Source organism: Cataglyphis hispanica, chromosome 25 (assembly GCF_021464435.1).
Source record: "Cataglyphis hispanica isolate Lineage 1 chromosome 25, ULB_Chis1_1.0, whole genome shotgun sequence".
Classification (NCBI taxonomy): Eukaryota; Metazoa; Arthropoda; class Insecta; order Hymenoptera; family Formicidae; genus Cataglyphis; species Cataglyphis hispanica.
In genome coordinates this window covers 2,596,463-2,611,766 of record NC_065978.1, presented here as the reverse complement: position 1 = coordinate 2,611,766, position 15,304 = coordinate 2,596,463, and the positions used below count along the sequence as shown (strand labels likewise).

Below are 15,304 nucleotides of genomic sequence, written 5' to 3'. Positions count from 1 at the left end.
GCCCGAAAATTATGCATTTGTTTTACAATGATGATCTTTTAAAAATACTTTTTAATCTTCCTGCCTCTCTCGTAATATATCGCAATTAACCATATTTCGGCAAATGAAATCGGTTCATCATAATTTAATTATGAAACATTGCGAATCAATATATTTCCGATTTAATCTCTCTGATTTAGCACAAAATTTTATTCATTATTTATTATATCATCGGCATGTAATATTTATACAAAATACGTGCTGTATCTATGTTAATATATGTATCTATCTATATTAATAATCTTAAGTATCTATATTAATATATTAATAGATTTTTAAATACTTGGTCAACTGTGCATATAAGTATGAAGCGAATGAAAATAATAAATTTTATGGAGCCTATAAAACATGCTTCAATTCGTGACGTAATTTTTCGATATTCTCGCCGGCAGCTTTCTCACGCGGATAAAGTCACGTAACGCGTTCTTTATCGCGCGAATAAATTTCTTTCGTTTTTGCGAGAGCATTTTCGCATCGCGCGAAATGTAATAGCGACTCCAAAGCTCCTACGCCGTTGCGCAGATACGCGCGTGCATTAGCATAAGCCCGGTATGCGAGATAGTCGAGCGTAGGCGTGCATAGATACGAGTGCGCGGGGCATAAAAGGGAGCAATAAGATTGGAAAGAAACGACGAAGGTAGAAAAAGAGACCGGGGACACCGACTAAAGGGACGTAAAACAGCATGGCAGGGAAATAAGGGTGTATACGGGTGCATGGGCTACCTGATAAGATATGTGAAGCTGTTTCTGTAGAATGTACACATGACGACAGGCGCGGATTACGAGCGATAAACGGATAAGGAGAGTAACGCGTAAAGATCGGCCACTTTCTACTATCCTCGATTGTTTTGCTTGCAAAGCAAACGTCGGTTTATATCAGTATCTAGCACACTAATCCTTAGATCATCTTCTTTGACATTTGATAATTCATTCATATATGCTTGATTTATTTTTGCTATTTAGGTATTCGAGTTTGTTTTTAGATATGCATTCACGACTCGTGACATTTCGTCGCGTGTTTGATGAAGGCAATGAATAGAAAGAGATGCACAAAGTAAAGCTCATACGTCATTTTCGCGCATAAAGTGTCGCATTAAAGCATTGTAATTCAAATGCACCAGGAACCGAGGTCACACAATATTATATCCTCTCTCGTAAATACTCGTTCTTGTAAAATATTGGCGCTTTCACTTTCACTTTCACAGATTGCTTTATCTATAATTAAACTTTTTCGTTATCTCAATTTGAATGAAACGGATTTAATCCTGATGACATAGACGTTGGATTAAATCGATTCTCAGGCAATATATGAGTGAATAAAATGAATAGTACGTACCGAGGCAGGTGATGGAATGGTCCGCGGGTGGTCGTAAAACGTTTCGCGCCCATGCCGCCCTCAAAACCTCGAGGGCGCAGGGCGGTCCGCTAACCATCAGTACACCCGGTGACACGTGCCCCTTGTACCTGAGCTGCCGTGTCGCATCCACCAGAGCCGCGTTCCACCAGCATTTGGAATTTGCTTCCAAGAAGCTCTGTACAAGAATAACGTTCAATTTCAATTACCAAGATTTGTCGAAAATCTATCAAAAATTTATAACGAGAAATTATCTTTTCCTTATTTTTTTTTTTTTTTATTTTTATCTTTTCCTTATTTTATTTTATTTTTTTATTTTTGCAAGGCAATTATCATTCTAAAATAATTTTTCTGATTTTCTGTGTTATTTATTTTCATATATTTCCAAGTTTATAAATTAATAAGAAAAATATTTTTCACGTTCCATGTCTATACGATTATGTAATAATCGTATCTTCCTCGTATTTTCCGTTACCAATAAAAAAAGCCGCTACACGTCATACCATATAAAAGTCCATAAATTGCCCCCTAAAATATAGCGCGGTCGCTAAGTGTTTATCTCTCCGTGGAGCCGTATGGCGTTTCACCCTCGTCGTAATTCGGAGCGAAACGCAGTTCCACCCTCTACAGATGCTTCTTAGAACCCCCCGCATAGATCCGCGTCACAGAATAAGCCGTGATAGGGTCGAGAGAGCCCCGGACAATGCTCATAAACGTACCGCCCCTTACAACTTTTCTCTGACCCTGTCTTCTCTCTTTTCTTTGTCCGGGCTAAACCATGAAATTAGTGCGGAGTGTTGGAATCGATCGACACGGACCAGGGTGTGATTTATAACAGCCCTTGTTCGGATGATCGGTTTTTCGCAACTTTATTTTCAATACACTTAGCAATATATCTCATTAATAAAAATCTCACTAAATTGTATAATTTGCTAGCTCGTCGATTTAAATTATTCTCTTAACGTAGGTGGAACAATGTAGGATAATGCGAAGGTATGCACGGACGCGATGATTAAGATCTCACAGTGGCGTCGATCCGAGTTTCCCGATGACGTTTTCGTTCGAACGAAGAGAAACGAAATGAAATTGAAATATCGAGCTTAATTTAATCTTATGAAAAAAAAAAACACAATGCGTACTGCGTGTGCATAAGGCAATTTTGCATCTAACAGTAGAAGAGCATAGGATCTCCGGACTTTCACCAACTGGAAGTCGCCCGTATAGCAGACCGTGGCGATGACGGAGTTGCTGCCAAATGACGGAACCTCCGTCGCAAATTACACGTTCGCGATCGATCTGATCTACCGCGAAAATGACGAGGCCTCATTTTGTGTCTGTGCAACGGAGCACGGCGCAAACATCTACCCTTGCCAAGGCTGCGCGTGTTCCCGTATTTCGTCGTAAATATATATTCGTTACGCGGATCTCACTCTCCTCTCCATTCTCTATATATCGACCTTCCATGAAATAATTCCACGAAGCTTTCACGATCGCAATAACATTTCACCGACACGAGACATCGCTCGGCATTATATAATGAGCGCATGGATTTTTTCAAATTTAGTTACAAAATATTTTTGTCCCAAGGCGATCCCCATTTGCTGAAACACTCGTCGTAATGATGACACTTAATGTCACGAGAAAGGCGCTTCGATGCGAATGCTTTTATTCCCGAGATATACATTATAATCTCTCGCGCGAATAATCGGCAGCTCGACTTTCGTAACCGTGTCGATTACGTCACGAACGCAGATTTTCGACGCTTCGACGCTCGCGGCGAGGAAGAAATTATAATAAAGGTGCAGCGCGCGCCGCGGCCGATTTGTTAAATCGTTGCCGAGAGATGCGATTTTCAAGCGAGTGAAACTTTTTCGGTTACGTCAAGCAGCGCTTCTTCTCGAGAGTTAGCGAGCGCGCGCGTCAGCCTCCACGTGGGAGCTGAGTCTCGGTGTCGAATCAGCCAAGCGGACACGATCAATTTCACGAGGTCGCGAGACCTCCTACCGATCTCTTTCTCTTCGAGACACCTTCCACACAATCGAATTACTCTTTACGCTTTGTTTTTTCCGCTCGGCTGAACACGATGAACGGAGAAAAGCGCCACTTTAGCTATTTAAAAAAAAAAAAAAAATTTGTGTCTACCTCTTTCGTAATCAGCTAAACTCTACAAAAACATCCTGAATCGAATTGACTCACGCTAATAATAATTATATCAAAAACTCTTTTTGGATCTATCGATTTATTTACTATTAAAAAAATATATCAATCGTCAAAAATATCAATATCAGATTTATATACCATTAAAAACAATATCAAGACAAAAATTTTATTTTATTTTATTATTATATTTTTTTTTTTATTACATTTCTTGTTGATATAAGCCTGAAACGTCAACAAGAAAGTCGCGCGGATATGGAAAAATATCGCGTTGCGTCGCGGAATGTGCCGGGGGGTGGGCAACAGGATATGCTGATAAAATAGACACTCTTATTGTGCATGGGAGGATCTAACCGTGAGAGTGCGACAGTTCGGAGTTAACTATAATTAGCGCTGAACCCAGCTACCATGTCTCCTGTATCCAGTCAGCGACGACACGCCAGCTAACTGTGCGAAAAAGAGGGCTTTGATCGCTAAACGCAAATTGGCGTTACCGTATCGCGATGTTCGTCATGTCTTGCGCAATAGCATTCTTTCTGTCACCCGCAAAATATAATGAAATCTCGTTCAATCTACGGAAATAATAATCGTTGCGCAAGTGGCTTGTCTCTTGTAAGAATTATATAAAATAGTTGTAAAAAAATATAAGGACATTTTGTAATAAAAGTTCAGGGAATTACCTCAAGTTTTCTCATAATAGCGTATTAAATATATTCACAGAATCATCCCTGCGATTTTCTTGTATATTTAATCTCAATCTCGGATATATGATATTCTGCTCCCTAAAGCTACCCAAAAGATTAAAAGCTACAGATATCGATTATTCCAAGGGAACAGTAAAACGACTGTTGGATATCGCCGAGGGTGAATATTTGAGAAACTTGTATAATCGCGATAAAGAAAAGATGATATGGATTTGAAATCAAATTGATGGGAATTGTGATTTCTTCAACTATACATTGAGATGATATTTGAAAAAAGAAATGGAAAACATTTTGCGACAACGATATAATTCTTTCTCGTTGTGCTATTTTACATTTTTCGCGATTTAAAAAAAAAAACGCACTTTTTGAAAGGGAGAAAGGTGGGAGGAAGAGGAAGGAAATAAATTAACCCAAGATGTGGAAGGAACGGATCGATTGTTAATCGGCGACGCGGTGCTCGGCGCACGTAATGTACGTATTGCGATTTCCGTGCCGGCAATGAACTTGTGGCAATACGGTCTATAGGGTGTTGTACGGTCGTTGGCTGCCCGTTAATTATTATGCAATATACTCGTGCGCTTTCGCGCCGCGCGTATTCGCTTATCCTTTTAAAGCCCTAACTTGAGACGCCGCGCGCACGAACGTGAGCGGTTAACGGAGTCGAACGAAATGTAACAGAAACTTATTGCCAACGTCATTCGCTCCATGATATTATTGCACGGCAATAACCTCCCCTTTATCGACCTATCAAAATCTTTATTACATTGAGAATATTTTACATAATCCGTTAGAATTTATTTATAGTCAAAATATATATTTTATTCATATAGTATTCTATTCATATGATAAAGTAATTTTAATTGGTTTGTAGAAACGGAGATAAAATTAAGATTCCAAAAGTTTAAAATTTTTAGCTCTTTTAAAGATTGTTTCGAAATGGTTCTATTTATCAGCCATTGAACGATATTCATTTCATTTATAATCCACGTTATCAAAATATATATTTTATCCATATAATATTTTATTATAAAGTATATGATAAAGTAAAGCATATGATAAAGTAATTTTAATTGGTTTGTGGAAATGCGGGTAAAATTAAGATAAATGCTATATTTCTGTTACGAGACGCCACGCTTTCGAAAAAAAAAAAATTTATTTTAACGTTTAGCTCTTTTAAAAATCGTTTCGAAATTGATCTATTTATCAGCCATTACTGGACGACGAGCATCAGGGCGTTCGCCCGCGTCGTCTCGAATTTTAATCAGCAACCCCCTATAGCCTGTGTGGATACGCAAGACTGCAAACATAAATCACGATAATATAATTTATATGCTAATATCGCGAGTGCAGCGTGCGTTCTCGCACGAATAGTACGTTGAACAGGAGACGCGGGGATCTCTCATTCTAACTGGATGTACTTACACATCCAGACACATAGGCGTCGCCTCTCACTCTGGTTTACGTGTCAACATAGTGAGATATTTTGCAGAAGAAAAATATAAGACTGTTTTGACTAACCGAGTCAAAAAACATAATCTCCTAAACTAAATCGCATCTCTCGTTATAAGAAAAAAAAATTGATTAAAAGATAAAATTATTAAAATTTCTATTTTTTTATGTTATGATAATAATATACAGAGTGGGCCCAAATCTTCCGGCCAGACTTTGAAATTTTATAGGAAATTTAATTCTGAACAAAAAGTTTCCTGCAAACATGAATTGCTTCCTTAAAATCATTTTAATTTCATTTTGTTTCGGTAGTTTTTGTTAAAAAACGTATATTTTTCCTGATATTTGTAAAAATGTCCGTAAATTAACCGTAATTTCAGAGATTTTTGGGCGCTAATTTTTTAAGGAAGCATTTCTCGACTCATGTTTATAGGAAACTTTTTGTTCAGAATTAAATTTCCTATAAAATCTTGAAATACGATCGAGACATTTAGACCCATCTTGTATAATAATCGTAATTTCCTTTTTTCATCTTAATAAATTAATACTACATTTCCGCGGGACTAACTTCCATTATATCTTGAAACCCTCTAAGAAACCCTCCGTTAGGATGATGCAAAATAAAAAGTTGTAAGAAAATATTCAGAATCGGCAACATTCGTAAAGAGATCTGATAGTAGATATAAATAGACATTGTATATCCTTAGCTGACGCCTGTGATACCGCCGGTATCTACATATCGTAAAGCGGCGGATAAGCCCCGGCATTCTATGTCATCGTTAATCTGAGACTCGCAGACGAGACCGCGCGACAAGAAGAAGGATAGACACAGGGAGGCGTCCCTCTTTCTCGCCCATTTTTTTGCAATTAAATCGGCAAACAAATAGACAATCACACGCGAGTCGTTTCGAGACGAATGGGCATCCCGGGGATAAACGAGTTTTCGCATAGGGAGATAAAAGTCGGACTGGCTCGCGAACGTCGCATTGCGCTGATTTACGAAGTTGACGAGGATGAGAACGATGATCGATTCCTGTTTTCTACTGAGAGAGAAAAAGAGACAATCAGCGAAAATTTGGATGAACGGAAAAACCTGAGAAAGAGAGAGAGAGAGAGAGAGAAATGGCAGAATCTTGGCCAACCTCTCTAACTTGAGCTCCCCGTTTGAAAGATATACACTTGACTTTATTGTTCTTTTCTTAATGCCGTGCACTAGTTACGTTCTGGGTGCCCGTCCGTCCCCATCGACTATTACGCTTCGATGATATCCGCGGTTCGATCGTGTAACCGAGCCAAGTCCCGCCTATGGGTTTTCTTTTTAAATTTAAAACGATTTGTCTGAAATGCGCACGATTGATGATCCTGAAATCTGTAATTACTCAAACTTTTTAAAAACTATTCTTCGTTTAAATATTAAGAATTATCATAATATATTCAAGTCATATCAGCTTAGATACTTTACGTTTTATCATGCACAAGAGCTGTTACATCTTCACGAGATAATTGATATTTTTGTAATGAAATCGATCCGAACACGTGATGTAAAAGAGCGAACGTAACAAATTAATGCGCACAGACAACGGTTAGAGCCGCAGCCGAGAGTAGCTAGACGTCATGCTTTTTGCGGCACTCGGCGTGCTCGTGGCGGAAATGGCCACGCGGATGGAAAGTGTCCGCCAGATCATTGGCTACGTCGACCATCCCCGAGGCAACGCGCGCGCGATCGCTGTATCGTAATAACAGTGATTTAAAAACGTCACAACGAGCGCGGCGACGACCGGCAATACACTCATCCGCGAGAGGAAGCGTAAAGTGCCTTTTCTCGAATACAGACCGCGCGCACCGTCTGAAAGGCTCCGATAAATCTTGCAAACATAAACTTTACGGATCGAAAAGCCGCATCAAACACAATGCCCTATTATTTAGTAACCTGAGATTTGCTACACGGTAATAGATCCCCCGTACTGTCGCTCCTTCGTCATTGTCGCTTCTTTACCGCATAAGAAAAGAAAAGAAGACGAAAATAATATCTCGATTCATATCGCTATCACAATCTTATTATTAATTCGCACGATGCAGAAATTTATAATCTCCGCCGGTTTGTTTTGTCAATTGTTAGCTTATTGGCTATTTTTGTCGATAAGAATTTTGCAGAATTTCATTCGATTGTATTTCTCTGATAAAATGCATCGATCGAATATAAAGCTCTGATACAACATTCTAGACAACGTGTATCGCGATATCGATGCGATCTGCGCATTGCACACGGGGATGCTTTTACGATGATCACTCCGTTGAAAAGCGATCGTATCTTCATTCTTGATCGATTATTATCCACCGACATCGATAAAGCGGTCAGTATATGAACGCGAAATCATGCGGAACCACAATAGCAATGGAACATATTATTGGTACGATTTCTGCACTAACATCTAATTGACTTAACAATTACAGAATGTCTAATTCACTCCGCGACCTCGAGAGATTATATCTCCTCTCATACGAACGTTCAACGGTTTCCTGCTTTTATATATTACATATACAGTGTCTTCCGAGTCATTCTTGCACATTATATTATTTATAGTTTATTCTTCTTACAGATTTATCTTTAACAGAAATATCGAAACGCAGATTTGATTCTTTTTAATTTAATTTTTATTAAATCAAATTAAAATTTTTTTTTTAGTTTAAAAATTTTTTTAGACTTTCAAGTTTGTTATCGATAAAAGATATAAAAAATTTAAGAATATTGGCATGAAAGATATTTTCTCGACATTTTGTCGGATGCTTCGGGAGTGGGTCATCGCTCAAGAATCCCCTAAAAATGCTATTCTTGCATATTCAACGATTCAGCACCCCCGTTTTATCACCATCATCGAGGTTCTTTATTATTAACTTTGGAAGCGAGAAGCGCGCTCGTTGACTTTTCCGCAAGGGTGCTTCTTCGCTGAGTACGTACTCGTTAAAAAGTGAGAGCACTTCGTTATTGCGAACAGTCACGTTCCAGTTTTATTTCTTCACCAATAATCTTTATCCATATCTCGCATGATCGTATACAAAGACATGAAGAAATTAATATCTCAAAAAATAATTTATCTACTATATAAATATTTACAGTTTATTATTTAATTAAAAAAAAAAAAAAAAACCAACATATTTTTCTATATTAGAATTCATCAATTTAATATATGAAAAATATTATATTTTATCACTTATTACAAATATAATATTTTATATTACTTGTTTATTATTAATTTTTTCCTTTTTCTCTCATATCGATGCATAGATCATAATAATACCTATATCGGTATGCTTCACTCTCGTAAATGCAGGCTATATATCGGCCGAAGGATTAATACAATTTTCCAAGCCAGACAATAGACCTGCTGTTGAATATTCAGCGGTTACACGTTACGCATTGGTGGCAATAAATTCTATGCGGGCCGGATTACGACGCGCACGGCGTCGCCGTCGTCGTGCGGCGGCACATCTCTCGTTTTGTTTTCATCCGTCGTTCCTTTTATCCGGGGAAAAAAATTCTAAATGTAAAAGGAAAAATTTATTGCCGAAGAGAGTCGCGAACGACGTTCTCGGCCGCGAGAACGAGCTTCCGCCGTTTAACCTGCCGCTCCTCGATTATGCTTACTTTTGCGAAATTGCTCGTAATTCACATTGTCTCATTGTGGTGTAACGGTGCGGGCAATCAACGTCCGCTTTACCGTAAAGGATCCGCGCGTCGACACAGGAGGAAGGAACAAAGCAGAGGACACGAAGAGCGAAGTCTCGTCGCCGACAGACGTCGCGTTTTCTTTTTCCGTTCCGACGTTTCGCTTCCGCAAAACTTTTCCGGCGCCAGTGATCTCCGGAGCAAAGAGAAGCGCGCAAATGTCAAACACGCGTATTGTTTACTGACAAAAATTGAAAAAAGCTCAAAGGGCGACGCGATAGAAAAACATCAACGGTATATAAACAAAGATATAAATAAAACAAAGATAACTCACCTGAAACAGATTGTAACCTTTGTCGTACATCCACATTTCATCGGCTGGATGTTCCTTCGGACTTTCCCGCTGATTGGCGTTTGCAATGTGAGAAGGTGGACCTCTGCTCAGCTGAATCGCTAGGGATCTTTGTAAAAGCAAGAGGCATCGGGAGGTCCCGGGGCCTCCGGGACCCGTTCCATCTCCTAAAATCGAGGCCATTACGAGGGCCCACCACTAATGATGATGCGGTGGTGGCATTGCGAAATCTGTAACGTAAAAAAAATACGTTGAATAATTTTTTGCTTCGAAATTATAAATTCTATTAAAAAGTTACAAATTAAAATATTTGTTAAAAAATTAAATAAAATAATACAATAAATTATATATATATCTTCAATTAATTCTATGTTTCAAACTAACAAATTTTATATAACAAATCAAAGAATAAGTAAGAAATAAATAATTAAATTGATTACTTATAAAGAAATATTAAAAATTAAATGAGGTGCTAGCAAAAGGATTTGTTCCGTAAAATTACGTATATAAAAACGCCCGGACGATTTTATGTTATGTAACCGAAAAACTGTAGATACGCTCGATAACAGAGGACTGCGGGTGACCTGTAATTTTACGCAACGAAGACCTCCATCTCTCCTAACGCGCTTTGCCATCTTACGTCCAATTATTCTTATCGCCGTACCATGGAAAGAGATAAAGCGGAGGCGAGTTCATCGCACTATTATACGAGTTCACGAAAGTTGCAGACGACGTGAGAGACTATACAAAACTATCTTTCTCTCTTTCACACACACACACACACACACACACACACACACACACACACACACACACACACACACACACACACACATACACACGCAATATGACAGTTCCTTTATTGAGCGTGCGTTGCTGGAAACCTCGCTCGCAGGATTTAAGATTAAAGAAAAAGAGAGAGAGAGAGACAGATTCTCGATTTATTAAAAATTTTTATTTAATTGTTAGTTTGTCCAAACGTAAATTATGTAAGCTTATATTGATATTAAAAACTATCTAGTCCAGAAAAATCGATAAAAAAAAAAAAATATATATATATATATATAATTTCATTTTTTGGAAAAGAAAATATTCCATATTTCTTTAAAAATCTTAGCGTTTAGAGATACACAAGAATTGTTGGCAGTACGTGAAAAAACCTGCGATACTTCATCTTCTAAAAGCCAAAAGGCAACATCACGTATCCCTATATATTGTATCAACGCCTTCCATCACGGACATCTAATTGATTTAGCCGCTCATCGCCAGGCAGAAGGGTAGAACGCCCTTATTCGCGAAAATCCACGTGGCACTATAGTTCGTGAGAGATGAAGGGTCGAGTAATAAGAAAAGGGATGGTCATCATCGCGCCCTGCATTATCGCGGCTCTTTCTCTGGAACCGAGCCAGAGGCAAAAGATTGCTTCATCGATTCGACCGTTCGTATACACGCGAATTCGATCTGACCTTAATTGCCACATGACCTCGAGCGGTCATCAAATGTATCGCAGCATATCCGGTATAAAAAAGAGAAACTGTACAATTTTTTAAGTTGAAACTACGTAAAATATAAAAGCAAGCATAAACTAACTTTTTCAAATTCTATAACTTATTAAAATTTTCTTTAGAAAACTAATAATATCTAAAATAATATTTTACATTTTATGATAAAATCAGATTTAATCAAGAATACAAGAAATTTTATTATATTATAATTTTATTATAATATAATTTAGTGAACGGACTATTATTATCTTATGTTCCACTGACTTTATTTTGCATATGAGAATAAACGCTGTTTTTTTATTGGGAAATTGTACATATTACAGTTAATAATAGCAAAAGTTTACTTCCTGACATGAATAGATATTTGATAACGCAGATAAGATACTTTGTGATGCGTAACGAGAGTACGGGATACGCTGATGTACCGCAACTATCGCATTATTTTTTAATCGGAAGATAATTGGATAGTTAGTGGTACACACTTTCTGCCTACATATAATAGACGACATTGAATAATACCCTGTGAAATAGCGACCTCTCTCACGCGATCGCGTCGCGCTGATGATATCCCGCGGGTATATATCGAGAAAAAAGGATTCGCGCGAAATAGAAAGAGGGAGAGGGAGGGGAAGAGAGATGGAAAGAGAAAAGAATAAGATTTAATAGGATCTAATCTTTCCCGTGTTCGCGTTGTCTATCGTGCCATCCGCTCTTTGAGCGCGACTGTCTAGCGTACTTTTATCCGGTATATCTCTGACTATCTCATTCTCACCGATACAATGGAGCAATTTCCTCAGCGCGTACTTGGCAAATAGTTTATTCTGCTTATCTCAAAGAACCGACTTCGATGCAAAAGAAATTATTCCAAAACGAGATGGAATTCGAGAGAGAGAGAGAGAGAGAGAGAGAGGAGGGGAAGGAAGAAAGGATCCATCTCGCGCGAATAATTCGCGAGCTATTATAAGCCTCCTCTCCTCCTGCCTCCTCCAAGCTCGATTTCACCTTGTACCAGTTCGCCGAGCGGAAGGTGTTCGACCGTGCCACGTCGCGGAAAAAGGACTTCCTGCCGCATGATTCATTCGCCGCGCGCGACTCGTCGCCGAAGCGCTCGCACGACGATTCTCATTAATGTCTCGTCAATTGTAACTCCACCCGCGCCGCGCCGATGCACGCCGGTGCATCCCCGAACCTGAACATCTGCGGCCGCAGCCGTCAATCGAATCGCGACACGAATGCGACACGATGACAAGTAATTAACGCTCTCGCCATTAATTTTCCTCTCCGCGCTTTTCCGCGCCGCTGAAAAGCGGAAGGTTTCTCTTCGATTCCTCATAACGCGCGAGTCACGAAGCGACCTGGATTCTTCGATCTCGTTTATTACAATTGTAATGATAATAATCAGACGATGCCTCGTCGGGAAATGGGAGGAATGCATTAAATAATTTTTCCCGTGATCGATCGCGATCCGATCGCTCGTAAAGACGGAGGTAATTCATCGCGTGAGATTGATACATTTACAAAACATACAGATCCTTGCGTGGTGAAACGATGGATATTATAATCCAATTACGCGCTTCGTAAGTCACAAGTAAAATTATTACGTTCGGAATAATAACCATCTACGTTCAATACTGGAAAGTAATACATTCCAATCACATTCCATCCTAATCTGTCACTTTTCGAATCTGGAATGTTCACCTATATTTAGAACTCTATATCGGATATCGGAGTCTTGCATTATTTTTTTAAAGCGCCTTATATAACCCGACGCCGTTTTATTAACTCCTTCAGAAATAGCCGCGTCATTAATTTCCTGCTAGACAACTTGTCCGACAATTTGTCGAAGCGCAAAATATCGTCCGCAAACAAAATCTCTCCGCCGTCTTTCTCTTTAAGACATTTTACGTTTTTTTTTTTTTTCTGCGTACGATATACCACTTTAAAGAATATCCGCTAGGCCGTAGGGGGTTGTTAAGAAAACAAACTTTCATATACGATGAGCAAATTCATCCTTTACGTAGTCATTGTACGATCCTTTGATGTATCGTCGATCTTCTCGACGAACCAGCCGCATACCCCGGACTCAAGTGTGTCTAGAAAGTACTTCTCGGGCGGACCATTCTCGTAAAACGTGTAACGGGAACGATTAAACAACGTCTCGGCCTAATGGAAGTCCAAATAAAGACAAATCTTCGCCGTGCCGCCGTTCATCTTGCTCGAGATGGCCATTGAGATCTCAACGAGCGTTATCAATGACTACATCGCGACTTACTGCAAGTCTCAGGGTATGATAAATTTTTATCATCGATGATGAGAACGTAAATAGAAAGTTTCGATCGGTCCTCATTCTCGTTTGACGTTGTTACAGGCTTGTCAATGTCTGAGATTTTTTTTTTTTTTTTTATATTATAATGTGAGTAAAAAGATATGAATATTATTATAAGTCTCCGGGAATTATTGCTGAGGAACGAAAGCGAATTATCGTCTTGGCACAAAAGACAGGTAGAAAAATATGTAGTGAAAAGATAGAAATTCACTTCAAGCCATACCACGCGATTCACGTTTCGATGATTCTGGGAGGAAAAAAAGTTGCGTGACTCTCGCTTCGCGCGACCGACATAGCTCAACGTAATAGGATGTATCAAGAAACTCAAGATGCGAAATTACCACACACGCCAAGTTTCCATTTAAGAATCACATAATTGTATCCTCTAGATTCCGGGCTTAATTAGCGTTACGCAGGGAGTTCTATCGAAAGACTTTGCCGCATTATCGTTATATGCGCCGAATCATTTCATACCGAGCGGACACTGGTACGTTCATCGGAATGCGTGCGCATGTTTTGAAACGCTTTAAGTTGCAGACAAAATACACAATATTTATAGCAATAATAATATACAAATTTATCAATTAATTAATCAACTATTAAATTATAATAATTTTAATGTGAATCTATTGCCAACTCGGTCGGATATCTAATCTTTCAAAACGAGACTCTCTACGAGGAAAAACGACCGTCTTCCTCATGGCATATATTATGCTGAGGAGGTCAAGAGTATATATTCTAATGTATGAAGACCCGGTTCTCACGCCTTCATCTCCGGAACATCGCGGCAAAATGCAAAAATCAGAGGATACAAGCGGACGATGTTTACGCGTGAAAAATTATAGAAAATATCGGCAAACGCTGTCGCCTTACTTACGTTTCACTCGTTTTAAGATAGACTCTCGTGTTCGTAATGACAGGTGAAAAATCGTATCGAGAACTACTCACGATATCCCGCGATTCCTCTCTCGTAATGACAAGCAACGGTAAAGGATGCGAACACGTGGGCGATGCCGAATGGATTGGCGCAGCTTGAAGGATGTCAATTGCGAGCGCGCCGTACGTGAACATTATTGAAATAACGACGGGGAGAAAGGCTTGGTGGCACCAAGTGATGTCGCACACCAATCAGCTAAAACTCCGATTCAGCCGGGAAAATATCGGCATCGACATTGCCGCGATTAAGTCAAACGATTCTTAACGGCACGCAGACTACCGCATCTCGCGGAAATCGTTTCTGCCGAAAAAGCACGCATTCCGAGTGCGATTTCGTTTGATATCCAAGTCGCTGATATCGTTAGTATTATCCCGTATCGCTGACACATGCATATTAGAAAGTTTTAAAACGTGCTATCTTTCAATTCTTTTCTCTTCCAATTTTTCGAAAATATACGAAGAGACAAATAGATTTTCACGAAAGCTATCGCGTAATATTTTAATATTAAGTAATTAAGTTAATAATATTCTTATGCAACAAGGGATTAATTTATTAATTTTTATTTTACTTTGATTTTTATTTTAACAAATAAATTTCTCTTTTCCCATAAGAATATTATTAATCTAATATTTAATATATAAATTATGCATAAAAAAAGGATCTCGTCTCTCATTAAAAAAAGATTATAATGATGTAGTGAATCGAACATTTATTAGATATTATCAGTTTCCAGAATTAAAAATTTTGTGACAAAATATTATTCGTATATATGAATATGTAGATTTTATATTCTTAAACCGGAAATGCGATAGTT

At 38.6% G+C, this 15,304-nt stretch overlaps 1 protein-coding gene and 1 long non-coding RNA gene across 5 annotated transcripts in view; one reads left to right on the top strand and one right to left on the bottom strand.

Moving 5' to 3' along the window:
* The window catches only part of LOC126858402 (uncharacterized), an 80,591-nt gene that overhangs the window by 26,033 nt on the left and 39,254 nt on the right, over positions 1 to 15,304 (top strand). The gene's annotated exons all lie outside the window — the stretch shown is intronic.
* Positions 1 to 15,304, bottom strand: part of LOC126858375 (storkhead-box protein 2) — a 70,402-nt gene that overhangs the window by 23,599 nt on the left and 31,499 nt on the right. For all 4 annotated transcript variants that reach the window (XM_050608633.1, XM_050608636.1, XM_050608635.1 and 1 more), the window contains exons 2-3: positions 9,705 to 9,952; positions 1,376 to 1,571 (exon numbers count right to left, since the gene is read on the bottom strand). In XM_050608633.1, coding sequence (XP_050464590.1) covers positions 1,376 to 1,571; positions 9,705 to 9,905 — 397 coding nt within the window. In that variant the 5' untranslated portion in view covers positions 9,906 to 9,952. The remainder of the gene's footprint in view (positions 1 to 1,375; positions 1,572 to 9,704; positions 9,953 to 15,304) is intronic.